General features: G+C 53.1%; 10 protein-coding genes across 10 annotated transcripts; 3 read left to right on the top strand and 7 right to left on the bottom strand.

Annotated features, from left to right (window-relative positions):
* Nucleotides 1-449: 449 nt before the first annotated feature.
* On the top strand, nucleotides 450-1,907 carry Z520_07112 (uncharacterized protein; the record flags this gene model as incomplete). Its single annotated transcript, XM_016777611.1, has 3 exons — nucleotides 450-929; nucleotides 1,036-1,792; nucleotides 1,861-1,907. 3 exons carry the CDS (start codon nucleotides 450-452, stop codon nucleotides 1,905-1,907), a joined length of 1,284 nt encoding a protein of 427 aa, XP_016631121.1.
* Nucleotides 1,908-2,258: 351 nt separating this feature from the next.
* Nucleotides 2,259-3,311, bottom strand: Z520_07111 (uncharacterized protein; the record flags this gene model as incomplete). Its single annotated transcript, XM_016777610.1, has 1 exon — nucleotides 2,259-3,311. One exon carries the CDS (start codon nucleotides 3,309-3,311, stop codon nucleotides 2,259-2,261), a length of 1,053 nt encoding a protein of 350 aa, XP_016631120.1.
* Nucleotides 3,312-4,610: 1,299 nt separating this feature from the next.
* Nucleotides 4,611-5,626, bottom strand: Z520_07110 (uncharacterized protein; the record flags this gene model as incomplete). The annotated part of the gene is made up of 5 exons (XM_016777609.1): nucleotides 4,611-4,675; nucleotides 4,745-4,912; nucleotides 4,969-5,081; nucleotides 5,140-5,306; nucleotides 5,366-5,626. 5 exons carry the CDS (start codon nucleotides 5,624-5,626, stop codon nucleotides 4,611-4,613), a joined length of 774 nt encoding a protein of 257 aa, XP_016631119.1.
* A 570-nt stretch (nucleotides 5,627-6,196) lies between these two features.
* Z520_07109 (uncharacterized protein) lies at nucleotides 6,197-7,339 on the top strand (the record flags this gene model as incomplete). Its single annotated transcript, XM_016777608.1, has 4 exons — nucleotides 6,197-6,278; nucleotides 6,339-6,874; nucleotides 7,021-7,117; nucleotides 7,176-7,339. The coding sequence occupies 4 exons, from the start codon at nucleotides 6,197-6,199 to the stop codon at nucleotides 7,337-7,339; spliced, it is 879 nt and encodes a 292-aa protein (XP_016631118.1).
* Nucleotides 7,340-9,505: 2,166 nt separating this feature from the next.
* On the bottom strand, nucleotides 9,506-12,160 carry Z520_07108 (uncharacterized protein; the record flags this gene model as incomplete). The annotated part of the gene is made up of 13 exons (XM_016777607.1): nucleotides 9,506-9,665; nucleotides 9,796-9,860; nucleotides 9,977-10,017; nucleotides 10,177-10,290; nucleotides 10,376-10,515; nucleotides 10,709-10,838; nucleotides 10,945-10,954; nucleotides 11,029-11,080; nucleotides 11,147-11,575; nucleotides 11,646-11,836; nucleotides 11,894-11,955; nucleotides 12,008-12,035; nucleotides 12,095-12,160. 13 exons carry the CDS (start codon nucleotides 12,158-12,160, stop codon nucleotides 9,506-9,508), a joined length of 1,488 nt encoding a protein of 495 aa, XP_016631117.1.
* Nucleotides 12,161-13,136: 976 nt separating this feature from the next.
* On the bottom strand, nucleotides 13,137-14,498 carry Z520_07107 (uncharacterized protein; the record flags this gene model as incomplete). Its single annotated transcript, XM_016777606.1, has 3 exons — nucleotides 13,137-13,705; nucleotides 13,770-13,932; nucleotides 14,007-14,498. The coding sequence occupies 3 exons, from the start codon at nucleotides 14,496-14,498 to the stop codon at nucleotides 13,137-13,139; spliced, it is 1,224 nt and encodes a 407-aa protein (XP_016631116.1).
* Nucleotides 14,499-15,120: 622 nt separating this feature from the next.
* Nucleotides 15,121-15,468, bottom strand: Z520_07106 (uncharacterized protein; the record flags this gene model as incomplete). Its single annotated transcript, XM_016777605.1, has 1 exon — nucleotides 15,121-15,468. The coding sequence occupies one exon, from the start codon at nucleotides 15,466-15,468 to the stop codon at nucleotides 15,121-15,123; it is 348 nt and encodes a 115-aa protein (XP_016631115.1).
* An 800-nt stretch (nucleotides 15,469-16,268) lies between these two features.
* On the bottom strand, nucleotides 16,269-17,760 carry Z520_07105 (uncharacterized protein; the record flags this gene model as incomplete). The annotated part of the gene is made up of 2 exons (XM_016777604.1): nucleotides 16,269-16,291; nucleotides 16,350-17,760. The coding sequence occupies 2 exons, from the start codon at nucleotides 17,758-17,760 to the stop codon at nucleotides 16,269-16,271; spliced, it is 1,434 nt and encodes a 477-aa protein (XP_016631114.1).
* Nucleotides 17,761-19,065: 1,305 nt separating this feature from the next.
* Z520_07104 (uncharacterized protein) lies at nucleotides 19,066-23,511 on the bottom strand (the record flags this gene model as incomplete). Its single annotated transcript, XM_016777603.1, has 1 exon — nucleotides 19,066-23,511. One exon carries the CDS (start codon nucleotides 23,509-23,511, stop codon nucleotides 19,066-19,068), a length of 4,446 nt encoding a protein of 1,481 aa, XP_016631113.1.
* A 2,089-nt stretch (nucleotides 23,512-25,600) lies between these two features.
* On the top strand, nucleotides 25,601-27,768 carry Z520_07103 (uncharacterized protein; the record flags this gene model as incomplete). The annotated part of the gene is made up of 9 exons (XM_016777602.1): nucleotides 25,601-25,695; nucleotides 25,750-25,850; nucleotides 25,910-26,088; nucleotides 26,180-26,263; nucleotides 26,316-26,828; nucleotides 26,918-27,094; nucleotides 27,201-27,253; nucleotides 27,320-27,527; nucleotides 27,583-27,768. The coding sequence occupies 9 exons, from the start codon at nucleotides 25,601-25,603 to the stop codon at nucleotides 27,766-27,768; spliced, it is 1,596 nt and encodes a 531-aa protein (XP_016631112.1).
* Between the last annotated feature and the right edge of the window lie 206 nt (nucleotides 27,769-27,974).

The following is a 27,974-nucleotide window of genomic DNA, read 5'->3' as shown; positions in this document are numbered from 1 at the left end:
TCGCAAGAACCATAATCCTAGGTCTTCATTCCACTACGGGACAGAGAAAAGGCCCGTTCCGCTGGCCCCAGACACAACACCGACGAGCGACTAGACGTGTTCGAAACGCGCTTAGTAACGATCGAAGGAGTCGCTAGTCACACACTAGTCGGTGGGGCGTCCAACTCGCACTGGGCACAGAGGACGGACAAAGATTCGACTTTACCGAGTACACTGCTCGTATCAAGAAAGACAGCATCCTTTCAATCTTGACGATAGCCTACTCCCTTCGCCAGCTACAACGTGGAGGCAGTGTATCCATTGCGAGCCGACTGTGTATCTAAAGTGTTAGGTGTGGACGGCGGCCGAGCCCCGTGAGCGCCGATGAAGCTGGACTCTGGAGATTGATCACAGAAAGCACTGTCTTGATTTGCGTGCAGCCGATTCAGCGTACGAGAGATCAGCAGACAATGGCTGAAATCATGGAGGGTTCCACGGACATAGCTAGAAATCAGCAGGACGGACGACCCGAAGCCGCCACTCCTGCTCCTACTCTGCGCTTTGCTCCCAACACCAATGAGCCAGCGGAAGATGACCTCCTCGCCGAGGAGGCACCTTCTAGCCGCGACGTCAAGGCGCCGTCTCCGGATTACGCATCCAGCAGACTCAGCCCGCAAGTGTCCAAGTCGTCGAAATCCATCCGCCTGGAGCCGCCACCGGTGGTGATGCGGCCGCCCAAGGTCAAGTTCGACGGGTTCGGCTCCGCCGCTCTGTCGTGGTTCGCGTGGACGCGGAACGAGGAGAAGGATCTCCCGGACTGTGCAAGGTCCATGCGGCGGTCCTACACGTATCGGTCCACGTTCCGGCTCTTCGGGTTCAGTCTGTCCAAGGATATCAGCTACAAAACGTCCGAGAGCGGGCTCGATGTCGCAATGCAGAATGTTCGCCTGGTGAGTCAAAGGAACCCACGGTGGTGGCCGGTGGTGGTGGAGATTGTATGGTGGGGACCATGCCTTGTTGTGTGTATTGCTGATTCTATGCCCCGTCATCGACTAGGGCTGGGGGAAGTCGGAAACGAATTGGATGCGTGACAAACTACCAAAGGCACGGCAAAGATTTGGCCTCTCCAAAAGCGGGCAGACAGAGACCCCGGACGAAGAGGCGCAGGACGCTGCTAGCCAAGATGCCAGTAGTACCACGGCAGCGGTGGAAGGCCAGAAGGCCCCGAAAGAACCCAAACACACGATCCCTCGCATCGCACACCCGTGGCACGTGGATTACTATTACGTGGTCGTCGGCATCATGGGCGACGAGATCGCGCCCAAGGAGACTTTGCGACGTGTCATGCAGATCGACGGCCTGTTCCAGCAGATACGCAAGGCTCACAGATACCTGCGAAACCCCATCCGGCGGGCATTGTCGCTGAAGGAAGTCTCGGGCTTCAGCATCTACCAGTGCGATCCCAGCAAGGGCTACCACCGCGAGGTGGAACTGGACGGCGAGACCGAGAGCGCACTCGCAGAACTCTGGCGGAGCTACAACACCCACAAGCTCGACTACGAGGGTCGCTGGATGCTCTGGATCCACCAGCATTTCAACAACAGCTCCAAGAACCCCGAGGCGGGGACGCTGGCTCTGGAGCTGCGGCTGCGGTGGTCCGTCTTCAAAGTCGTCTTCTGGGGCGTGGTGCCCATCCTGCTGAGCTTGGCTGTGGGATTTTCGTACATGTATACGGACCACGGAGACGTGGACGACGTCGCAGTCGCGGAGGCCGCGTGGGTTATTGCCACTTATATCATCACAACGTCGGCACGTAAGTCTAATTCTCTCTTCCAGAAGAGTTTTGCCCTGGTAGGAAAGCTGACTTGATGGGAAAAACAGTGATCTTTGCACTTTTGGCCGTTATCACACAGCTTGGGGATATTTGAACTGGCTGCCTCGTGGTGAACTAGGTTGCTGTTACCATGCTGTCCGCAGGTCGTGACCGCGGCATTGCTGGCTGGAAGACGCTTGGGTCTTGATACGATCACTCGTGGCCGCACCCACCATACGGAGAGGCCGCCAGAGGGAAACAAATCGAGCCGGCGATCAGACGTCTACCTGTTGATCAGAAGCACCGGCGGTGAGGACCAAGAGCGAGCGAATGAAACAGATACAGAAGCTGTATATATAACTCATAAACCTGGAAAGAAAATGCGTATTCATCATGTAGCTACAGCGAATTTGCTAGCAGAGACTCCCAGCCTGAGCAGACCGTCAAGGAGCTTGTTTAGTGGCTCTCATGTCCTCCACTGAAGCCATCCACTCAGATCTACCAGCGGTAGCGTGATGGGGAACTCCACCGAGCCCAACAGCAACGCCAGGAGCAGGTACCAGCCGGCCACGCAGCTCACGCCAAAGCTTGCGCCGCCGATATACAGAGTGATACCTGCGCCGCTGCCTCCGTCGGCCAGCAGCCAGAACGTCGTGGTCAGCAGCGTAAACCCCCAGAACAGGCCCGCAAACATGACCACAAAGACCAAGTTCGTCCGCAGAGCGCAGACGAGGTAAATGAGACACAGCACGGCCATGAAGATCATGAAGAACCCGAACGAGGCGTTGAAGCCTTGACTCTCCAGCCCCGCCGTCAGGTCTTTCGGGTCCGGCGAGTATGCGCCGAAGGCGTTGAAGAAGGGGAGCAGCGTGGCGCCGTAGGAGAACCAGAAGCCGCCAAAGGAGGCAAACACGACGAAGGGGAACGTGTTGCCCGCGACCCATTCGAGGAAGCCGCCCAGGAGCATGAGCACGCCGCCGAGGAAGAAATACGCTCCGCTGGTACAGGATAGCGTCGTCAGACTTCTTCTTTTGTTGATCACGGTATTGGGTATAGGGGTGCGAATATGCAATACGTACACTGACGCCGCTCCATTTCCACCCGCGCCTCGCCAGCCCATCAGGTCACAGCTCAGCGGGCTCAGACAAAGCAAGAATCCAACAACAGACAGTGGCGTTGGATTGCCAAATATCTGCTGCTTTGCGCTTTTCCTGCCGGCCCCGGCGGGCTCTTGTTGGCTCTGCGCCTGCAAGAACATCCGGTCGAACATGTCGGCCGGGATGGACACCATGGTTGCGTCTTGGAACGACGGCGGAGGCGCCGTGTGTAACCTCGGGGGTGGTATGTATTTGGTCTTCTCGTCCATGTAGAACTGGGCCTCGTATGAGTGCTGCGAGAACGCCGGATGAGAGGGCTCGTAGGATTGTGAGTAGGGCACACTATGAGGAGAAGGCGGTTTGTAGTAATTTGAAGATGGTGGCGGGAGAGGACCTCGGACCTCGAAGGGTGTAGATGTCATTTTTGAGGTCAGAGACAGGGCAAAAGATGTAGCGTCTGGCTAGACACGAATAACGATACTCGGAAAGCGTAGTGGTTTCGAGAATGGGCAAAGCTACAAGACACAACAGACCGTAACGAGGAGAACAGCCCTTTATATCCCACCATACTTGACCACGATGAGAATGCTAGCCGTTCCAGCTCTGTCATGTCGGCAGCGGAATACCAACGGCATGCAGCGTCTGCGACATGTCGTGCTTCAGCCTCAGCGATCATCACTGCCCTAGTGGCCAGTAAAAGAGCAGCAATGCCATGTTTGCAAGCATTGGCGAAAGTCTCTCCATGGCTTTGCGTTTGGTGCAAGCCGCCCATGGAGTGTTTGAGGGAGCTTGGAAGTTCTTGGAGCATATACACATTTACCGAAACTTTCATGTTCTGCATTGTGTCCACGGTGAAACGACTCCGGAGTCTGGGGGGAACCAAGACAGCGGGAACTGGTGGAACACTGCATCAGGGGGTCGAGGAAGAGGCTTGGCGCTCAGGGGCTCGGGTGCGCTGAGCATCCGATTGGTGCGGATCACAGCCTATCGGGGTCTATGGAGGCGCAGTAGGGCTGCAAGGGGAAGGGTGAAAGTCTATCAACTCGGATCCCACAGATGCTTAGTTCACACAAGCAAGGAATATACAGTGGCCAGTCCACCATACGGCCCAAGCGTTGCTCGTGAGACTCGGAGGGAGCAGTATACCGACGCAGATGGTTCGCACTTCCAGTAGTCGTTGGAGAGACCCAAAATAGCTCTGCAGCCCCTGACGATCAGAGCATTCGACCCTTTGAAGAGCCGCAGAATGACGCCATGTGTTCATTGTGAGGTTTGAGAGCTTAAACACCGAGAGCGCAGGAGCACAGGATCTCTGCTCGGTCAGCAGGGGGTTGGGCTCCCATTCCTTCTGTCTGCGGGTAAATGCTGACAGCAAAGAAGCAGAGCTATTAAGCTGTGGAAATACTTCTTCAATCGAATGAAGCTTGCCTCGACCAAGAGCCAAATGTCAAGGATTGAAGACGCCTCGCGACTTCGCCAGAGAGTCTGTTGCGGTCGAACATCAGTGGACAGAACAAGGATCTCTGCCTGCCAAACATTCACCCGTCCATCCTTGTGTCACGAAATTCATACGCTTCCTGGAACAAAAAGGAAAAGCTGAGGTGCAAAATGGATGGCAGGAAGGCATTGCATACAGAACAGACACTCGCAGATGAACAAGGGTAGGCTTGTGCACCGTTGACTGCTATATTCCAGCCCGCTAGTCCCGTCATGAGTTGCTCTTACTGTGTCAGCCAGAAATCAAACCACTGGGCAATAGCTCTCAAGCTCTCTTCCTTAGCATAGCCTGTCAATTGGTCAGCTAAGTCCAAATCGGAAGCTCAACACCTCCCCTAAAGTTGCATGGTTAACGTACGTTCATAGGGATTGTCCAAGTTACAGCGAAGCGCAAACCCATGTTCCACCCCAGAGAACAGCTGCAAATTGTACGGTTTCTTCTCTTCCTGGAGGATCTTGATGGCATCGTTGCGTGCGTCAGTCCCGAATGTGTGGTCAGTCTCGGCGCAAGACAGAAACAGAGGTTCTTCAAGAGGATTGTCAGTCGATCCCAGTTCGCGAAAGAAGCTCAAGTCCTCTTACTTTTGAGCTGCCGGAAATGGGATTCCTTCAAGAACGCAGGGTGCGCAAACGCGCCTGCAGTGCAGATGTCTCTGGCCAACTCGTTGCACACATACGGGGCCCCAAAACAGTACCTGGCACTGCGGTCAGAGCTGAACCGGATCGTTCTAGTACCACCAGAGACAAACATACCCCACGCACGCATATTTTGTCGTCGGTGAGCCAAACTGAGCCTTGACGGCCTCGACCCAACCCGGCACCACCTCATCGGCGTATGCGATGTGCTTCTTCTTCCACGCCTCATAATCAAACCCTGGAGCAGGGTCATCGCGGCCCTTGCGGTGCTTCCACACCGGGTCCTGCGAGTTCGTATCAGCAATAGAGGACCACAATGCCATGCAAGCAAGGGTACACTCACTCCTCGGAAGTAATCCAACCCTATACACGTGTAGCCAGCATCTGCAAATCCATCCATAACCAGGAATCCATTGTTAAAGAATCCCCATACGTCAGGGAAATAGAGCACGATGTTACCGTTGTTCTTGCCCTGAGGAGTTGAGATGTATGTCTCAATGCCGGCAACTGTCTCGGTGCGGCCTCTGGGTTCCCCCTCGTGAAGAGAGCCCGTTAAGCAGCACTCGCCTGACGGCTTTGCGAGATAGCCTTCCTTATCCGCCATGAGCACTCTGTTTATGCCGAGTAAAGGTCTCTCGTGTCCTTTGGCAAAGGACAGTGTTCACGGTAGCCGTCTTCCCCTCTCTCACCTCAAGGGTGTGCTTCTTGTGCGATTGCCGAATCACGCAATTCTTCCGACTGCTATTTCAAGCCTCGGATGGCTGTCTCACCCCCTTCTCCAACGGCATGATCTTCTCCAAGCCGGTTAAAAAGCCGGTAATCCAATCAGAGGCACAAGAACTCCGTCAAAAGTACCTAGGCACGGTGCTAGGTACCTTGTACAAGCTTTCGCAGGACCAGGCCAACCCCCCACTCTCCTCCCCCCACTCCCACTCCCCGCCCCCAAACCGGACATCGACCGTAACCGAGTATGAGGCTTCAGGGCCACATATAATACTCAGTTATGTGCTGTGATGATGTCGAGAATGTCGGAGGTTCCAAGAGCTCACACAAAGAGGCAAGTGGGTAGCTTGAGGGTTTATTGCGATTGCTGCCACGAGAGTACCGGCTGAACAACACGCTTGATATCGGTCTTAACATCAACACCTGAGAAGGACTGAGTCTGGAAAGAACAATGGCTTCGAACACACCCCCGCCGCCCTTCCGCTTTGACGGTGAAGTCGCCATCGTCTCTGGCGCGGGCTCTCGCATGCCTGGTAAGGCCACTTACCCAGCCTCAGTCTCCTTTCATTACCGTAGACTGATTACCTGTATAGGCGAAATTGGAAACGGGCGTGCGACAGCCATTCTTCTCGCCCGGCAAGGCGCCAAGGTCGCCCTCCTGGACATCAACGCCTCTTGGGCCGAGGACACTAAGCGCATGATCGATGCGGAGGGTGGCATCTCGGAGGTCATCCCCACGGACGTCACAGACGAGTCATCATGCAAAAACGCAGTGGCCAAGACAGTCGAGCTGTTTGGCACCGTAACCATCCTCGTCAACGTCGTTGGCGTGGGCGGAGCCATGGGAGACGCCACGACAGTGGACCTTGCGGCTTGGGATCGTGACATGCGCATCAATGTCAAAAGTATGGTCCTGATGGCGCGCCACGCGATCCCTGAGATGCGTAAGAACGGCCGTGGCGCCATCGTCAATATTTCCTCGGTTTCCGGTTTGCAAGGTGGTAATCCAAGCTTGTTGTACCCAACGAGCAAGGGAGCGGTCATTCAAATGACGAGGGCGATGGCCGCGCAGCATGGGACCGAGAACATCAGGGTTAATTGTGTGTGTCCCGGCATGGTCTACACTCCAGTAAGTTTCCGCTTTGCCCACATTCAATTCTTGTCCCTGGTACACTTCCGCCTAGTTTTTTCAGATGATCTCTTGCTTTTTTCCGAGATCTTCTCTTTCAGAACCCCAGTCCCAGCGACGATACTAACTCGCCGGTAAAAAAAAAGATGGTGAGGAGCCGCGGTGTCTCCGGAGACTTGAGGCAGGCAAGGATAAACCAAAACATGTTGAAACAAGAGGGCACTGGATGGGATGTGGGATACGGTATTACTTTCCTTCTTCTGAGATCTGTGATGTTCTGATGCTGACGGTTTCTCCCCAGCCATTTTGTTCTTGTGCAGCAAGGAGGCCAAATGGATTACTGGCTTAATCATGCCAGTCGATGCTGGCACTACAGCCGGGAAGTCGGTTAAGGACAGACCCGCGCTGGCGGCGGATGTGTTGGCGGAGCAGATGACAGGCATACCCAACAAGGCAGAGCAATAAACCCTCGCGGAATGGCATGGGGCCGTTGTAGTTTGACGGATATCGAGATTGCGATCTTCTGAAGGCACCGAGCGACCAGGTGAAAGACATCGGCTCCTGTGTTGGAGAGCCCTCAATGGCCAATATGTCAACCTTTTGTATGGTCTCATGTTCATCCGCCAAAAGCGAAAGTCACAGTTTCCATATAGCAACGGGAAACCCCAGGCAGATGCTTCCTTCCAGATTTCAAAATCCGCACAACGTATGTGCAACACTCGCCCTATGTGAGGTAGTCAAGCCAAATGGTTACTCGACGGTGAAGATGAAGTGAGCTGTGAGTTAGACTCAGCTAACTGTATAGGTAGTTGAAGGACAGAGCACGTCGGCACCACATGCCTAGCACGCTAAGACCAAGTCCGTACAACATTCTGAAATATGGAGTTGGCGACGAGTTCATGACTGTGGCCGAGAAACTGTGGCTTATGTGGCCTGGCATGAGTGATGCCGAGACGAAGTCTTGGGTCAACGATAGAGAGCAGAGTTGGTCCCCACCACAGCAGCCCATGGCGGCACTTCTGAAAGAAGGAGATACACTGATTATGCCTGCCGGATTAGTACATTCCGTCCTCACCCTCAAGGGGTCCCCAATGACGGGCACGAAAATGTGGCACATCCCGTCGTCATGGGAGTTTCGCACACGAACGCCGCCCTCATCAAGTTGCGAAACTCAGAGACGTTCCGCTGTTCCCTACACAGACTCAGCTCGAGTTGTAATTTCCGGCCACTCTCATGCCAATAATGAGCCAATAAAATTCTGGCATCAAGGGAGGCGCCCTTTTCAGATACCCCCCAGCTTGTTTCGAACTATAGTCCGCCGCTTTGCTACTCTCCGGCCCCATCGTCCTCATTGTGGGCTTGTAGATGTTCCCTCGCCTCTTTAAATCTGGTTCGACAAGACTCCAGGTCCTTGTTGACCAGAGATTTCAAGACCATATCGAAGGTAGTGATAGATTCCTTATATTTATATGAGACCTAGCGAGCAGTATTAACGCCAAGGAAGAGGTCGGATCTAGCGTGGAAGAGGTTCCGGTACCCCAACGAGTTGAGTACCTAACGCCTTAATAGCCTTCCTATAGGTGCGCTCGTCGAAAGGCGTTGTTGTATCTGTGGGGACACACACAAAGGATTTCTCGAAATTCTTGCCTCAGACTAACTAAAGACGCGACCAGCGCTCGCCTCTCTAAAGGCACCGAGGTTCGAAGGCGTTAGCCTCTGGCTAGCCACTGCAGTGGCCAGGCCGTGCCTGCCACAGTTGTCCGCTCCTTTGAGGGCTGATTGTCCTTGGCATCTGTCACCTCTTCCTGGAATGCCTCCAGAAGTATAAACAATAAATGGGATATCAATTGTCGACGCTCGCTAAGGCTCAGGGCAGCGCCTCTCACCGCCGAAAGACAGAGGCAACAGGAGAAGAAAGCGCCGAAAATCGAATAAGAACAGCATATCAAAGGCGGTCGCTTTTGCAAGAAGACGACGGCGCACCGGGCGCGAGCACGTGCCAGCCCCGGACCGCAGGTGGGTTGGACACAGCAATTCAAGGCGAATAGTATATATTATATGAGAAGACACGGCAGAGATTTTCATCCCTCCTCAGCTTCGAGATCAGCCTCACCCATCCGTTGAACGTTGCGAATAATAACGCCAGCATCCTTGACGCGAGCAGAGACCGTGCGGTACACCAAATGCAAATCGATGATGATGTCGAAGAATGGCGGTCGGGAGTCCGCTGAATACAAGTCGGGGAATAGTTGTCGTATCCTACTATCCCCAAAAGGGCTGTTGGAGGTGGAGTGTCTTACTGGGTCAGGAAGTACGCTAGCCAGATCTGACAACCATTGGCCCATCCGGAGGGTCTCTACAAGCATGGACGGAATGATGAGATGGCAAAGGTGGTCGACAATCGGCCGAAAGAGCGTGAAGGACATATCTGCTCAGGGGATACGCCTAGCTTGCAATTTGCATGAACCCTTATTGTCCCCTTCAGATCAGTCCCTTGGCTTCTTCAGACACGTAACCCAAATCGAGCACGTGAGTGACTAACTACTTCCCATCCATACCAATAACGGCTCCCCTCCCCTTGAAGTAATGTCTTGCGTCCGTGTTCTCCAAAGCGTAGCAAGGGTGGATATATCAGACCTTGGATGGCTCTGTTGAGGTGCTCTCCACCTGCACCGCGCCGCCCTTGTCCTCCATGACCGCATTCTCGACCGCGAGATCGGTCTCGGTCAGCAAGACGACCTTGTCACCAAAGGCGGCGGCGATCTCTTCGAGAGTCTTCTTCTTTGTTTCTCTGGGAAGCATGGGGAGACTAGGTCAGCGAGACGTGGCCAGCGGATAGAAGGGACGAGGGCAGGGGTTGGAGCCGAGACCCCCGAATTGTCTTCTTTAGTAGCTGAGGGCGGTGGAATTGGAGGACTTACGGGAAGTAAAAGTAGGCCACGACAAGGAAGAAGAAGGAGCATCCGACGAAGACGTAGTAGTAGTTCTGGCTCGGACAGACGGATAGATTAGTCTAGAACCAAAAGATAAAGGGTTGAAGAAAAAAGAAGGGGTCTCGGTGGAAGGGGTGGATTCCCTTGACAGAAGAGGTCGACAACTCACCTCTTTGATATTGGCGAACGCCGATGGTCCGGCCTCGGTGACTGTAGAGAGTTGAAGAAAGCGTGGTTAGCTATTCTGTTCAATTCATTCTCTCCCTTATACAAATTTCGCCGGCATCCGCGATGGGTGCGAAGAGGGTTGATTTGCGAGCTTCAGGCCACGGAAGCTCCTTTTTTCATGTGGTGGAAATTAATACTTACTCCCGACATTGACGATGAAGTGCGACGCGGCCGCTAGACCCATCACTTTCGACCGTAGAGCAACAGGAAGCACCTCTGATCCGTACAGCCAAGTCGTGGAATTGAGTAGGCCATCTTTGAGTGTTGTCAGCATGGGAAAGACGAAGGGGGACTGAAAAGAACGGGGTGTGCGACGACGGGCAACTCAAAAGCCACCTACAGTAGGTCACCACAAACAAGTAGATGCCCAGAATAGCAAAGCCCTTGCCGACCTTGTTGGTTGTGTTTTGAAACTCGCGCTGCATGACGGCCGTGTATATCTCGATCAACACGATGCCCGAGAGCCCGGCAAGCATCATCCTGTGTGAGCAAAGTTTAGTGCCCGGTAAAACAGGGTTGAAGATTTTGCAAAGGCAGGGATTTTGTAAGGGTAATCAGTAATCAAGCAGGTAACAGGAGTGGTGAAGAGAACAAGGGACTCATAGAAGGGCTTCAAATCAGGACATGACTGGTTGGACATTTGTAAAAAGCGGGGACAAGGTGTGGACTGTACTTTCGACGACCCCATCGATCGGTCATGAAGATCGTAGTGAGAACATTTGAGCTAAATGCGAGTGTGCCGTATATGGAGGCGAGGGCCAGTATCATGTGGCTGTTGATTCCGAGGGATTTGAACAGGATTGCTGGGAATGGCCACGCGTGTTAGCTAAGCGTAATCGGAGGATGCTTTTTCGGTTCTCCTTGAAAGAAGAGGTAAAGAAGGGAGACTGGAAGCAGGAATGGTCTTACTTTGGTAGTACTATTGTAGGGAATATGGTTAGCCTAACGATGGCCCACGTTCGTGGCGGTCTGGCGCGGAGAGGAAAAGCGTACCTGAATGACATTGACACCAGTGAGACTGGTCATGGTCTGCACTGCTATCGATCTGTGTGGAAGCGGTCAGCATCGTTCTGGGTCGTCAACAGCAGATGGCAAGGAGAGTTGACCATACGTAAGAGCTCTGTGTCTGAACAGCTTAAAGACCTCCTGCAGACTCTTGACCTCTCTCTGTTGTTCGAACTCGATCTGGCGCCGCATGAGTACAAACTCCTCGTGCACTTCGTGGTTCGTGAGATCTTTCCTGATCCTCATGAACTCGCGGCGTGCTTCGTCTATCTTGCCGTTGCGGATCAATTGACGGGGAGAGTTTGGCATAAAGGTCGCTAGACCGATGAACAGTAGAATGCCGAAAGGAATCTGAATGCCCAGTGGAAGTCGCCATTGAACAGGGCCGTATGGAGCATAGCTGCATGCAAATCCGACCCAGTTGGAGGCCATTGTCCCGAGGGATATCCCACATCCTGAGATACCCCCAATCAGGCCGCGGACGTTGGGAGCAGCGATTTCGGATAAATAGATGGGAACTGTTGCAACCATCCCTCTTCATTGCTGGTCAGTTTTGGTTCTGAGAAAGGGCGGGACAACGGTCGTCAGTATTGCATGATACTCACCCGACAGCATATCCAGCCAGCACACGACCAGCCAGGAACATGCCAATGCTTTGAGAAGCAGTCTGAATAATGGTGCCGATGGTGACAATCACGGACATCAACTGCAAGAAGCGAATTCGACCGAGAGCGTCACCGATGAAAGTTTGGGTCAAAGCTCCGCCTGCCTCGCCAGCGATGTATACAGAAACCACCTGTCACGATTTAGGAGCTTTGTCACGGGCAAAAGGACTTGTTAAAGCGCAACATACGGCCCCGGTGAGTCCCTTGGATGGTTTGTCCATGTAGTCTATCCAGCTTTGGTGTGCGATTGCTGATAGCCTGACTTAGTAACTTTGTGTAATATCGCACCATTTCCCACTCACTCGTCGTAGCAATGCCGGTATCAAAGCCCTATTCGCGCCCATAGTCAGTGGTTGGTCGATCGCAATCAGGGCGCGGACGAGGCATACAAACACAAACGTGCCAATAGCTGCAAAGGACGAAATCCCGAGCGTATACCACATTGTCCCCGTCATGTTGGGCCACAGTTGAGGAATTCAGTCAACGAAACGGCGATACACCCAGGAGGATAGAAGTGAAAAGATCCAGCACACGATGCTGGGCAAAGATCAAGGGGGAATACCCACGACATTTAGAAATGATCAGCATTCTCACTCTCTGCATCGATCATTTGCCGTCGGCTCCCACGCCGACGGAATCTGTCTATCATTTCTTGCCCATTCGCCGAAGGTGTGGAGGAAACAGAAGCCATGCATCATGCTCGGTCGAACGTAAAGCGAAGCCAAGAACCTATTGGCACGCTCAGGAGGCGTAAAATGCGCCTACTGCCTCCAGGATTGAAAGTAGCAAGCGTCAACTGGGCATAGCTTGCGGCAGGTCAGGCGACCACGAGACACAGGAGACTTGTTGCTGCTGCTGCACAGGGAAGGGCAAGCAACGGCGTCTTCACCGGGCACTCGCCGTCCTGCTGCAGGAGGGGCATGTTCCTGGCAGACATCTCCGGCACGACCTTCTATTGGCCTCCACGAACCTGGGGACTCTGGAGTTTGTGGGGGTTGTGGGGGTTGGAAGGCACATGGCTTATTGCTTATTAGCTGTCGCGATGGGTGATAGAAAGACCAAAGACCGTTGGAAGCCGATCGAGCGGAACGGGACCGCCTTTTCGGTACAATGACGGAGCGATCAGGTCGACGCCAAAACTCTCCCTCGGTGTGGAAAGTATCGTGGCACCCCATTCAGTCAGCCTTGTTATTTAGCTGCTCTTGAAACCAGCTCGCCAGGTATGCCACCCTCGTGTTCTCCGTAATCTTCATGCTCTTCCTTTTGGTATATCCGTGTTGAACCTGCTGGACCTTTTTGTCTAACCCAGAATGTTGAAATGCTCTGGTGACAACAAAATGCTCCCGTCAGCAACCCAAGTATGTATGTATATCAAGCGCACGTCAAGGAAAAGGCTCCCCTCCACACCCGCACACACGAGACCAGACCGCCTCACGGCTCCCCCCAGATCTCATCTGCGATTTGCCTGATCAACTTCAACTTGTTCTCTTGATCCTCTTGGCTCAAGGGGTACCCGCTCTCATGAGTGCTGAACCCGCACTGGGGAGAGATTCCAATTCTCTTGAGAGCTTCTTCCCTCGATTGATTCGATCCCTCGGCGACGTACTCCGCCGCCTTATAAATTCTTTGTTTCATTTCTTCCTTGTCTTCCAATTTCCTCAGCTTCGTACTGATGCAACCGATGATCACGTTCTTGTTCTTCGGCAGGTGTTTCAGGGGTTCAAATCCACCCGCCCGTTCAGTGTCGTATTCCAGGTAGAAGGTGTTGACATTGAGATTTTGGAACAGTTTGCTGGCTATGATGTCGTACGCTCCCTCTGCAAAATGCCGCCCGCCGATAAAATTTCCCCGGCACAAGTGGACACCGGTGTGCATATCGGGTGGACACTTGCATATCGAGTCGTTATAGAGATTGATGTAGGCGTCAAGAAGGTCATCGACGGAGCCGATGTTGTCGGAATCCTGTGCCCAGCCATCTCGGAATTGCTTAGAGCAAAAGTCTTTTTGGCACACCATGATCAGTGGTTTATGTTGGCAAGTACGACACACGCAGAGGATACTTACATGCCAGATTCGGGTCGTCGAATTGGACATTTCTCAGACCAGCTTCATAGAGAACCTCAAGCTCTTTTGAATAGGCCGCCGCAACGTCCTTGAAGTACTCGGCATCGTTCTTGTATGCTTCCGGCGTGTATGCGCGTCCTTGTTTGTACCGCATGTGGAACCACTTCAGGGTTGGGATGATCAGTTATGACAACCTGGGAGCGAACCACGTCACCGGGTATGTGCTGGAAGACTTACAGACGGTGTAATCATGGTGAGCTTGATATTGCCCCAATCTTCCTTCGGGACAAAAGCCTGTACCAGCCGCAGCTCGTGGAGATTTGACTCTGTGCCGGCATGTCTGATCTTGGCACCAGCAATCACACTGTCCCCAGGCATGACTTTTCGATCCTTCTCGATCAAAGAGACCACATCGGGGTGATACAGGCGAAACATGCTCGCCTCGGCATCCTGTAGGCGCTTGGTGCCTTCCAGCTCATCCCAGAACAATCCCCAGAAGCGTGTTCGGCTGTATTCGCCCGAGGTGACGGCTTTGAAGCCCAACGAGAGCTGCGTCTTGACGATCTCTCCAATGGACTCCTTCTCAACGGCAGGAAGACCTGCTTCTTCTGGGGAGAGGTTTTTGTCCCGTATGGCGGCCCGGACATCGAGGAGCTTTTGGGGGCGAAGCAGTGATCCCATTTGCTCTGCCCGGAAAGGGGGCGCCCGGTGCAATGTGAAGTCAGCCATGTTGTTGTGATGTAGCGGAATACCTGAGTCGTCAATGAGATATAAAATAATGCAGAAACGAGCTGAATGGAAAACGTCAGAGCAGAAATGTGAATCCTTCATGATTGCCAAGCCTCCCGCAGCCCCGCCATGCAACAGAATTTTCCCCGCAAACCTTAAACTAGGCTTGAGGGCCTTTGACCAAAGCACAGCGCCGCTTCCCAGTTGTCTAGAGAGGATCAGCAGAGACATGGGGCCGGAACCATTGCACGGTCGACTGAGGAGCCAGCGAGAGATGTTGTCTTCCTGCTTGTTGGCTACTTGGGTGGTATCATCAGATGGCAATTGTTGTAGCTAGAAGTGAGTCTTGCTGTTTCCGGACCAATGCGCTATTGGTATAGTTGTAACGCAACCTCATTCTTGGTTGGCACCCTTCTATGGTCATATCGATGAGCAAACAAACAGCCTGACACTCAATATTATGACCATGATTCAAGTGTGGTTGGCGTACAAACAGGCCTCCCCCCACGGAATCGTCAGCTCCAGCGTCGTGGACAACTCACGAGGCTACCACCCCTTTTTCCTTCTTCCCTCTTCCCTCCCATCTCACATCCCATCAAGCACATCGACCACTCTTCACGCTTCACCCACACCTCCACTCCTCCAGCACAGAAGAGGAACAATCCATCCGGCCATCCCCTCCCAGTGGTGCGGGCTCACAATACGCGTAGAACGCCCATCCATCCCCGCCGGCATGCTCCTGCAGCTGGAACTCGCTGGCCTCTCCGCAGTGCTGGAGTCGATATGTAGCCACATCATCGTCGCCGTCCTCGTCTCCAGCGACGTCGAATTCGACGCCACACTCAGACGACCCGTACGGGGAAATCAGGACCGGGTTGCATGGTTGGGACCCCGTGAGCCAGGCGTAGTTGTTGAGCGTGTCGTGGCCGAGCGAGATTGTCGCCGCGGTGGGGACGAGATGGTTCGTCATGGCTACGAGAAAAGTCACGGTGAAGGAGGTTGAGGATTTCATGCTTGGAAACGGGGTTGATCGACCTCCTAGAACTCATACGAAAGAAAGAACGATGGGAATGTCATTTGATATGGCTGATTCTGCCCGCTTGAAACCGAGTGCCACTCCACCCTGACCAGCCTTTTTATATCCAGCATGCTCTTAGGAAGAAATCTCCCTACCGTATGACTCTCCATCGAGGCAGGGCAGTCACTTGGTCTTGGCTGCACCTTGTTGGGTCAGCTTACAATGATCAGGCCTTTCTGAACGTTCTGGCAAGAGGCTGAGGTCAGCCTTGGGGAGCCTCAATGGCATCTTTGCAGCCAGAGAAGACATGGCCGCGAATGGAACAGCACAAGCAGCGGTGGTGCCAGGACTGTGGTTAACGCGATTCAAGACATTAAGAAACGAACTTTTGCAGTCTATTGATGGTACACATTCATCGAATCAGGAACAAGGCAGAAAAACCTGATGCATCTGCTGCTTCCAAATAGCTCCCTTCGATGCCTCGAAGTTACGCTCCCGACTTGGGACAAATTAATGGCGCCCTACAAGGCGTCTTACTCCCACGGCGCATTTGTGTCCTCTTGTCCTCGTAATACCACGGATGGGCGATTCCTCGTTCGGTCTCCCTGGCCCGAACCACACAAAAATACTGGCTGTTGGCCGTCATATTATTCACCAGTCCCAGAAACCGAAAGAAATGGCACCTTCGACGTAGAGGACAACATTCGAGCAATCACCATGCCAAGGGGACGAATCCCTCTCTCCACTGTCGATCAGATCCGATGTTTCTCGCTCTCTGTTATGCGGTTAGTTTGTACACGAAATAAAGGTAGCAGCTTCAGTCATGGACTTACCCAGCCTCGAATAAAGCATGTACAATGCCATCTGGTTGCATTCTTGCGTTCCGGTAATGGTGACTAATCTTTCATTGCTGTTGTCCTGTGGCTCATTGATCTTGATGACACTTCCACTGAGATGCCGAATCTCATTGATCTTCGCGCCACCTTTGCCAATGATCGCACCGACCATGTCGTTGGGAATGAAGATCTGCTGAGTGATTGGTTGTCCTGGCATCCCGTGCGCTGGTTGCGCCGGTTGTCCATGAGCGGCGGGCTGAGGTGGCATTTGGCCATACGCTGCCGGTTGCTGTGGGCCGACTCCATAGCTTGGAGTCCGTGGCGTCGTTGCTGCGTAAGGCTGAGCAAACGGAGGATACGGCTGTTGGGGAGTACCGTGCATCTGCGGTGCGCCATAGGGCTGAGGAGGCACTCGTTGTGGAGGATGCGTATTGTGCCTCTTGTACATGTCCGGATGGCCGTACTGACCGCCGGCTGGCTGAGGAACATATGGCACAACCTGCATTCCACCAGGGACGACTCCTGCCGGACCACCACTTCTTGTGGCATAGGCGGACGCGGCAGGGCCACCAAAACGTTCCGTCAATTGCTCAACCAATGTAACGGCAATATAGTATGTGGCAATGTGAACAGCATCAGCAACGCCCAGGACGACGAGAGAGCGCTCGGTGGAAAGAGGCAGGCACGAATCTGAAGCGTTGAGGCGAGCGCCAGAGGCTTCCTGAATTTCTCGGATGCGCACACCGGATTTCCCAATGATAGAGCCGATCAAGATGTGCGGAATCAGGAGTCGCAGTGGGTAAGTCTTTGATTGCGCAGTCGACGGAGCTTCGAGGGGCTCGTTATTTAGAGTGCGAATGATGAGGCCGAAAGCCTTTGCGACGGCATCTTGAGCACCACTAACAGTCAAGATGCGCTCAACAGCCCCCCTTGAGTAATCGCTCACAGTGCACTTGGCACCAGAAAGTCTTCTGATTTGGGTGACATTCTCGCCCCCTTTTCCAATACAGGTTGCGGCTTCTGCACTGGAAATGACTGCACGAATATGAATCCAGTTTGTCTCGTCCTGCGGCGGCATAGATGGAGCCTGAGACGTGGCTCGATCGTTTTCGGAACCCGCATTTTGCGACTGTGTCTCGGGTAAGGGAGCGGCTGGTGCGCCCTTGGTTCCCACTGCTGTAGCACCATCAACATGACCTTCTGTCGATCCGTTTGTCACAGGTGCCGGTAGTGGGTGCTTTTCGGTGGGCTTGAGGCCTTCGGCTGATCCGGTGCTAGGAGGAGCTGATCCCTCAGCCACAGCATCTTCTCTGACCACCTTGTCTAGCGCTGGCCGCTTCGCGTCTGGCAGGTCAGTCGGGGCCGAAGGAGAAGAGGGATCTTCCAAAGGCCGTTTTGCTGAAGACATGGCGTGGGAGGTGGGTGAGGCAGACATATCGCGTACTTGGATGGGTCACCCGGGGAGACAGTGTGTGGTCAAATTTTTCTTATTATTGTTCTGTGGGGTATATCTCTTTTTATGTACACCAAGGGGCGGTCGAAGGAAAACTTGCTGGTGTAAGGGAGATGATCGAACTGCGAACGCGAGAGCGAAATGCCAGGGATAGGATTGTGTGTGTGAATGAGGATGACTTCAGAATTCGTGCTGGGGTTGGTTGAAAACTGGAGAGATATGCTGCGTACTCTGCAATGGTTCGATGAGGTGCAAGAAAGTGCGTATGGAGGTGAAACTGAGGGCGGAAGTGCGAGATGTTCAACGGAAGAGTCGTAGAGGAGGAGACAGTGATGGTGCTGGTGGATGAGGAGGTGTGTGTGAGGGTGGATTTGACTAAAGCAACGCCTTTGAAGATGATCTTGATCCTCTGTCCTTCCCGTATCTAGCAGAAGGGTGAATCTGTACTTAACTCAGACGCCCACGATCGTTGGAGGAAGGACGAGACGGAATGAGATGCAGGGTTGGAATCGGAATGACGGGCAGTGACACTTTTGACAGATTCCGCAGCACAAGGAGAGAGGAGCTTGAAAAGCGCAGGTAGAGACCGTAGGAGAATTCAGGTTGTAGAGGGTCGGGGAGGGCACCGCGACGCGGAAACACACAAGGACGGTCGAAGGGTGGTTTCTGGGAAGAGGAAGAAGAAGAGGCTAAAAGGATGAGGAGATCCCAGATGAATGGAGGGTTTGAAGTTGGAATGATTTAGGGACGATCGACGCCTCCTTAAGATGCAGAGGTTGCAAGCTTGACCAAGGGAAATGGGGGCGATGGCGTATGGCGTATGGCGTGCGGCGTGTGTGTGCGCTGGGGGCAAGCGAGGTGCGAAGATGAACAAACAATTTCGATGCGCGAGAGGGGAACCTTACAAGTTAGTTCAAGTCACACTCGCCGAGTTTGATTGCAGTGCCAAGCCACGGCACCAACGGTCCATCGCGTTCCTCTCACGTGACATCGGACGTTGACTCTTCCCCACCACCGAGCCACGTACCCTACCTACCTACCTACCTACCTAGGTACCTAGGTACCTAGGTAGGTACATAGGTATTAATACTCAAGTCAATATCAATGTTGGGATTTCCCAACTTTTGGCCGCTGCTACTTAAACCTTGCTGAATCTAGACCTGGTCCCGTATCATTTCCAAGACGGCAAGATCCTCCATTGCACAGATCCCTGATCCCGCTAATCTCACATAAGTATGAGGACTGAATCTCTCGTCCATTTCATCCCTTGACCACCTTTGCAAACCCCTTTTGTTTCTCTTCCAAGACTTCCTTCAACATGTTGGCAACGTCCTTGCGACGACGCGCCTTGGCCTGCCATCGTTGCTTATCTTCTGCCGATATCATGGTCAACCCTCCATTTTGACTTGTCCGGAAACCTCGAGCTGGACGCGTGCTACTACCAAATTTGGAGTCTGGTGTATGGTAGACGCTGCCTGCACTTCCCGGCGTCGTCGGGCTCCTCGTCTGTCGGCCAAGCGGGGGAGTGCTTGGAGCTCCACTGGATATGTCGCCATTGCTGATCAGTGACGTTCCTGAAGACAGACCCATCTTTTTGAGCTGCGCTTCGAGGACGTCGATATCTGCACTCTTCTGTTCCGCCATAGACATCATCTTTTCCACAGTTTTCTTCACAGCTTCCACGGTTGGTTTCTTCCGTGAAGACCCTCGTCCCAGAGCCCCTGTTGTTTGACCCGAGCCATCGGCTGGCGCTAATTGAGCAAGCTTCGCTCGAAGGACGGAGAGCCCGTCTTCGATCTGAACAATCTGCGTCTGCACACAGGTAAAAGACTTGCGAAGATCATGCTGGATAGAAGTCTGCTCAGCGGAAAGAGGTGCGCTCACTGCACCGTCGGCAGCCGACAGACTATGCAAGGTCTTACGTACGGACATGAGCTTGTTCCTCAAGTCGAACACCTCTCGCTTCATCAGAGCCTGGGCCTCTTCAGATTTCTCGATGTACTCCCCAATGCGGCAGTCGGCAAGCATATCGGAAAGCACTGCATATCCTTCATGCAATCTCGCAATATCCGTCAAAAGTAGCTCGTCGTTCAGAGCGTCCACTGGCGTCTCGGATTTGAGCACTGCTGGCCATGACTGATTGGTTGCTTCGGGTTGCTGGTATTGCAGGAATGCTGATAGCGAGCGACAATTGATTCCCAGGGTGTATACCATCGAATTGATATCTGAGTAAAGCCGCTCGATCTGTGCTGGTATGCCAGTCTTTTGTGTCTCTTCGGGGGCCCGCGGTTGATAAGTGACGAAATCGTCCAGCGTTTCCGACGGCGTGATAGGTCTCTCCAGCTCCTGGCGCAATCTCTCATCCTCGTCATCCTCGAGCGGTGCCAGCTCCTCAGCTTCCGCTTGCGCCTTTTCTCGCGCAATAGCCTCGCGGCGAGCCTTCTCTTTGGCCGCCTCTTCCTCTCTTGTCCTCGCTGCCTGGGCGGCCAGTCCAGATTTCTGGTACTCAGCCTTTCGTTGGTCGATGACGGACCGAGGATGCGCCGGTGCACTAACCGACCTGGAGGCATCTGCTCGAAGACCTTCGATTGAGAAGGCCTGTCTAACAGGGCTTGGCGACCGTGGGCTTTCTTGTGGTTTGGGTGGTGCGAAAACAGGTGCAGTACCAACCTCGCCAAATAGCGGTCTGGCAGGCTTGGGTGCTATGGAGGCTGAAGTAACCTTCGTAAATAACCCACCTGTGGGACTTGTTTCCGGACTTCTATCGCCACTCTTGAATGAGCTCTCCGGCGACGTCTCTAAATGCTCTGTTTGCTCCTCTGGACTCTCGTCTTCGACTTCCTCTTCTTCCTCGTCCTCGAATCCAGAGCTGAAGTCGTCTTCGTCGTCATCCGGTAGCTCTGGGTTGGCGTCTTCCACTTGGCTTGCTTTAGGCACAGGGAGGAAATCTGGCGGCAGGGGTGCATCATCTGGTGGCGTTTTCGATGTATTCGACGAAGCAGAAGTCTCACCCGATGCATATCGTGGTTTGCTGACAGTATCAGGAGGCAGAGGTGCCTCGGGAATACTCTTGAGATCGACAGACTCGTCTTCATTCGCGGGTTCCTTCTTGATATCTGGTGGCGGTTCTACAGAACCGAAAGTAGGTGCTGGAACGCTCTTTTGCACGGCGGCTGGTGTTTCTTGAGTTGTGGGTTTCGTGCCAAACATGGCCATATGAGATGGCTTTGGGGTTTCTTTGGGAGTTGTGGAGGACAAGCCGTCGAAGGACCAACCTGGGGTAGTGTTTTGAGCCAATGGAGTTGTGCTATCATTTTGTGGTGGTCCAAATAGGGTGGAAACAGCCGGCACAGGCGTAGTTTTGGGTTGCATGAGGGTGGAAGGTGGTGTGACCGATGTCTGAGGAGGGTTTGCTGAGGTCTGTGGTGGGTATCTCTCGGGCGATGTACCCTGGATTGTGTCGGATTCAGCCTCGCTCGCTTCGCTTTCCTCGTCCATTTCCTCTTCCTTGTTGTGAGTGGGCGACAATGCGGGCTTAGTGTCGTTTAGTATATCACCAAAAGAGGATCCGAAGCTAAAACCACCAAGTTCTTTGGGCGGCGGAAGGTCATCTTTCGCCGTTCCATCCCCTTGGAATGATGACTGCAACTTGAAAGCATTTGCCGATCCGAAAGAGTTGAAGGCATTATCGGCTTTCTTGGATGCAAAGGGTGATTCTTGGGGTTTCTTGGAGCTGAATGTGTTTCCTGATGTTTGTGCGAAGGGACTCGTCCCGCTCGCTGCACCAAAGGGGCTTTGGCTGCCTTGTCCCGTGGCCCCTCCCGCAAAAGAAGCAAATCCTCCTCCCTTCGAGAACGAGGCAAAGCCTGAGCTGGTTGAGTCACCCCCTGCTTTTGCAAAAGGACTAGAGGTTGAAGCGGTACCAAAGCCCGAAGTCTGACCGAATGCAGGAGTTCCACCAATAGCTGAGGGTTGTCCAAAAGCCGACGTTCGACTTCCCAAGGCACTTGCTGACCCAAACGCGGGAGCATTGGCGCCTCCCATGGGTGTGGCTGATCCAAATGCAGGCTGCCCGAAGGCCGGCGTCGAAGCTGCACCGGAAGTCGAGCCAAACCCTGTATTGGCCCATGAAGGTTTATCAGACGTTATCGGGGAAGAAGTTCCAAATGGTTTGGCAGAGGGGGCACCGAAGGGTGATGGGGCTGCAGGCGTGCCAAAGCCTCCGCTCGTATCCTGTCCGAAAGTACCGGCGGCACGTGGTCCACCAGCTGTAGAAGCCGCGGTGGCAGCCGGAGGGGGTGACGGGGTCGGAGCAGCAGGAGTTGCACCTTCCTTTGCAGCTTGCACAGACGAAAGACCGGAAAAGGTAGTCTTTGATCGGACTGACTCGTTGTTTATGACCCACCAGCCCACCAGAATGCCTTCATTGTTCAATATGAGCAGACATGGTACAGGTCCAGCAGTCTCTTCAATTTCCGGGTCTGACGGGATGGGGTTCGGAACCTTCTCAGAACTGGACAAGTCCACTACCATACCAATTGGAGAAGTATCCTCCATCGTTGCTGAAAGGGGAAGCTGGGCGCGCCTCGTATCATCTTCGATTGTGGTGAAAGTAAACGCCGAAACGACTGGATCTTCCTGTGACAAAGCCTGGTCTGACTTGGAAATCAGCCCGACGTCGGTAGCGGTCGTGGCAGTCACTATTAACAAGTCTTGAAGGGGCGGAAAATTCCTCAGTCTCGAGATGAAGTGGAAAGCAGGCAGTCTTGCCAGACCGAATGGTGGCAGAACCTCGGGCAGTTTCTGAAACGTGTAGTTTGTTTTAGTCCTCTGCACGATGTAGTACTCTGATGGCGGGATCTCATCGCCTGCTTGGTTGGGCGTATAGATAATGAAGAAGGTATCATTTTCGAGCCATGAGATGCCCGAGACATGAGAGTCTGCGGGAATGCTTGTTGACTTGGGAATGTTCGCAACAACAGTACCGTCCGGTTTCATCTGGATCGCCGTCCCGTCCGACATGCCTGCGACCAACTGCTTGCCTCTGTTACTCCATGACAGACAACTTGCGCCTCTTGTGAGCACATCGCCCTCGCTGCCAGATTTTATACCTCCGGCTTTCAAGTCAAGAAGCATCAGATCGCCATTTGCGGTGATGACAGCGAACAATTCCGCTGATTCCACGACTGGATTTGGCGCAATCATTCGGAGGTTCTGATTGTTGGTGGAGATCTCTAATGCAGGAGTAAAATTGCCCTTCTGCAAACTCTCAACCTGGAAGGCGACAATCCCCCCAGTCGTGGAGACGACAAGGACGCTCTCGTCACAAGAAAAAACGACATGAGAGACTCGTGGATATGGCAACTTGATCTCCGGCTGGAATTGCCGCGTCTGGCTCTTTTCAGGCGCTGGAGACTGGAAGGCTTCTCGAACCTTTGTCGTGGAGGTGATGTAGACCGCATCAGGCCCTGCGGCAGCTAACAAGCCTCTTACTGATGCGACACTGAGTAGCGACGACGAGGGAGGAGGAAGATCGTCCGTAGGCCATGGTGTTGGAAGGAGCCGCACTCTCGACTCGCCATTAAGCGCGGCGAATCCCAATTCATTTGTCTGAATTTCCTGTAATTCTGCCCCATCTTTGACAGTCACTCCAGGAGCACCAACAGCTGAGCCGCTTGACGCGACGTTCGAAAAACTAAACGCCATTCTTAGTCGCGGGAGCTCGGCCGATAACGACCGTCTTGCCTCAGTGGGTGAGAGGGGGGATGAGACATGCGTGTTGGATGGATTTCGTCTTGGGGTGGGTGTTGCAAAGGTAAAGGAATGTCGCAGGAGTGCCTTGGGCCTCCAAATAGATGGGGTTTTCTTGGGTTCAGCAATTTTGAGGGACAGTCATAGAGAGGTAGGCAACAGTCGAAATGCGGCACTCCTCCTGATGGCACAAACAGGCAGTGCGCAATTGTCGACCAGCACCGACGACAGCCTGCGCAAACCAAACATGAAAAGTCGCGACGGGGGCATTGCAGCATCGCGTTCGTGTGCAGAGCCGTAGGGTACGGTGAATCAATGAAACTGCGATTGTCGCCCTACTTTTCAACAACCCCAAGCTACTAGTACATGGCTACCTATGCGAGCTAGGTACTCGGTACCTTTGTAGAACCCAAGCTACCTTGTATGATACCCTCCCACGGCTGCCTCTGAGATCGCACTTTCCAGAGCCTGGTTGCTGACATGCATGACACTGCGAATCTGGTTGCGTTCACACTTGGAATAAGGTGAAAGTCCAAAATCGTTTCATGAGACTCCATATTCAGCACGGTGACCTGTTTCAATATCCTGGCAGCAGTGGGCATGCATACTAATGTGATGACCGGAACAGCAGCGAGCTTCCTGGTCTGCTCATGCCACGTCCATCTCCTCATGAATTTGGGTATATCTCAATAAAGGACCTCGTATTGCCTTCCAAAGATGTTTACCTTTGCTCATTTCCTTCGGAATTCCACTACCGCCTGCACAGTCTCTCGACTGTACCTTAACCTGTTCAGGACACCTAACAGTGAGCTGGAACATATGGACGGAGAAGGAATCCCACCTTCCAGCTTTTCTGACTCAGACACCTCACGTCGTGTATTGGCATGGATGCGGAGTATGATGCAAGCTCCTCGCAGGACTCTTCAAGCCACTGCCATGTGCATTGTCGTCGAACTCCAGCGGTCACATCTCCTACGCACTTTTGCCATGAACAACGAAGTTTATCGGAGTACGAGTAGACATCCACCGGAAGCTCAACTTTGAAGGGAGAAAAAGTCTAAAAATGAACCAAGTTCGCACTCCGGACACGAGGAGCTTTGGAGCGGTACCGTCGAGGTGGGTTTCGGTTCTACATGGACTAACCTCCCCAGGTTGAGGCCTCCTCGCGGGCTTGCCAATAACACGTGGGGCAGGCCTCCGGTGGCCAGAGGGTGCTGTTCTCGCCCGATGGGACAATTCCTGCGCACAATTTCCGCAGAAACCAATCGTCTGTTCACCACGCCGTCAATCTTGCCTTCAGCAACGCCCGTTTCTTGAGGGCGGTTTTTCTACCCGAGGATAATCGACAGCCACATGAAAGTTAAATAACCCGCCCTTAACTGTCATGGGTAGGTCACTATCAAGGCGATAATGGTCAACCATTACGAAGTACGTTCGCCAACGAGCAACTGGTGGATTCCCTAACTGTTTCGAGAATTCGACCTCGGTGATTCCCCCACAAACCCGGGGGATTCGAGACCTCATCGACTACTCCCCGCACTTCCACCGGCCCCAGCCCGAGGGTGAAATTTGAGCCACAACCAATGCTTATCGAATCCATGAACCTGGCTCTCGCTTCTCTCCTCGTCGCCACCCTTCTGTCTTGAGTTTAGATGGTTGGATTGATATTACACGTCTGCTCTCCCACGCCTAGCCTAGGCCACTTCTCAAAGTTCGACCAAGAAAGCATGTTATCATATCCAATCAAAACCACTGGATCTCTCCTCAAGAGGACTAGATGGCTGGTGTTTTGTGACAGATGGTCTCTGTCTATTTCTCGTAACTCGGAGACCAATGCAGACCACTCGAGATGGTCTGGCTTGTCCTGAAATCCGGAGCTTGCCATCAGCACGCCTGACGCGTGATATAAAGCTCCCCCGTGGTGCCAGGATCGAGCCAGGCGGCTCTCCGTTCTCTCTATCTTCTAGTACAAAGGCGGGTTCTCGCAGAAGAATCACGCAGTCTCGAGTTGGATATCCACGTTTCATAAGCGCTTTCTCCCACGATGGGGAAACTCATTCCCAATGCCTTTAACCTGGCAGTCGTCATCTTTGTCGCGCTGGGTTCGACATCCTGTTCCTATGGAATGGCCATCATCGGGTAAGGACCCGCTCACTTGATTTCAATTGAGTCACCATCCTAACACAGAGTCAGCTCTACTATAGGACAACCCAGCTTCTACAGATCTCTCCACCTTGCTCCTGACGGCGAGCCCGGCTACAGTCGCACCACTCAATATATCGGTGCTTTCAATGGTAAGACTATCAAACTTGCGTGCAGGAAGAGAAAACGTTCTGATGATCCGTTTGCCTAGGTGTAAACTCTGCGGGATCTGCCATCGGCGCAGCGGCCTGTGCTTATTGTGCCGACAAATTTAGTCGCAAGCACACCATCCAGGTGGCAGCAGTAATTCTTACTATTGGGGCAGCTATTTGCGCAGGTGCCGTGGACAATGCCATGTTCTTGGTCGGTCGTGTCATCAATGGCCTGGGTGTAAGTCTCTGGGGATCCTATGACGGCACTGCAACAGCTTCATCATGCTCGCCTTGCCTCAATGCTGTTGATCGTGCTAACCACATTATAGATCGGTGCTTTGGTGACTGCGATCCCCATGTACCAGGCCGAGGTGTCAACACCAGAAAGTCGCGGCTTCATGGTCTCGATGCATGTAAGCACTCGTCAAACCGCTAGGCCGCTTTCCAGCCACTTACGATCCACAGGGAGTCATGTTCGCAATGGGCTACACTCTTTCCGGTTTCATCGGCTTTGGAGTATACTTCATATCGGCAAGCGGATCGCAATCATCATTCCCATGGCGGTTCCCCATCGCATTCCAGATGGTCCCGGCTCTCCTCCTGCTCGCGGGCTCTCCCTGGCTACCATACAGTCCCCGCTGGCTCATGATGCACAAGCGCTATGACGAAGCCCATGAAGTGATCAAGCGTCTGCATAGGTCAAAAGAAGACCCTCATGACTCTCTTGCCCGCAAGGAGTACTATCAAATGAAGAAGCAAGTTGAGTTAGACCACCAGATCAAAGCCACAACTTCCAAGTGGGAAGTCTTCAAGACGGCACCAAATAGGAGACGAGCTCTCGTGGGTTTCATGCTCATGTGGAACAATCAATTCACGGGCGTCTTGATCATCGCAAACTATGGGGTTATTCTTTACACCCAACTCGGCATGACGGGGTTCTGGCCACTGCTGCTCAGTGCCTTGTGGGTCTTGTCGACAGTAAGTTTCCCTTGTCTTCGAGGGACTCGTCTATTCCCACACGTTGGGTGGTCTCTGCGTAATGGCACATGCTAATGGAATTGCTACAGTTCCCTGGGAACATCTTCTGTGCTTTCTTCGTCGAAAAATTCGGCCGACGGAGGTTCATGCTGATCGGATTGAGTGGTATTCTTGTCAGTCTGATCTGTGAAATTGCCATTCAGGCAACCTACTTGGGCTCCACCAACCATGTGGCTCTGGATTTCGGAGTCTTCTTCATATTCTTGGTAAGTTCTTTGTCACCAGTCGCTCAATGAGAAACAGCCATAAATCCGAATCCAGCACCCTGCATTCACCGTCTGTCCCTGTATCTGACTGACGTCTAATTTGTAGTTCATCACACCTTTTTGGTCGACTTTCATGGATGCCAGCCAGTTCCTCTATGTGTAAGTTTTGCTCAGTTGAGGGATCACAAAGTGGTGTCAATCCTCGGTACTAACGTGAGATGAAAGGTCTGAAATCTTTCCGACGCATATCCGCAGCCAGGGTATGGCTGTCGGTATGTGCGGTCTCTATCTGGCAGACATCATCCTGCTCGTAGCAGGTCCGATCGCGCTGAACAATATCGGCTGGAAATTCTTCCTGGTTTTGATCATCCCTACGGCTTTCCACATTGCCTTCGTCTACTTCATGTGCCCTGAAACCAAGGGCCGAAGCTTGGTACGCTCGAACACGATGAATTGCATACCTGGACACCTGCTGATACCTATTCTAGGAAGACATCAATGCCCAATTTGGCGAGCAGGTTGCTATCCACTTCTATGGCGCCACCGACGCCGAAAAGGAGGAGATGGAAAGAGCTGCACAACAAGATGAGGAAGAAGAACTCCGCAAACGTGGCTCAATGGGTGAAAAGGCTACCGGTGTACAAGAGCACGAGCTTGTGGAACCGAAGGCCTAAACAGTCTGGGTGTAAGCTGGATCTAAGCTGTGTTTGATGTCTGTTGGACGAAATTTCTGCCAAAGCTCTCGCTGCTTCGTCCAGCAAGGTCTCAAACGGCCCAGAAGCCAACGTAGAGAACAAAGTAGACGTGGATCTAGATGATTAGGTAGATAGCGGGAGAAAACAAGAATACAGGGCTGTCTGGTGTCCCGACCGAAGTGGGT

Source organism: Fonsecaea multimorphosa (genome assembly GCF_000836435.1).
Source record: "Fonsecaea multimorphosa CBS 102226 unplaced genomic scaffold supercont1.14, whole genome shotgun sequence".
NCBI lineage: Eukaryota > Fungi > Ascomycota > Eurotiomycetes > Chaetothyriales > Herpotrichiellaceae > Fonsecaea > Fonsecaea multimorphosa.
The sequence above is the reverse complement of the archived record's forward strand: the minus strand, read 5'-3'. Positions and strand labels throughout refer to the sequence as shown.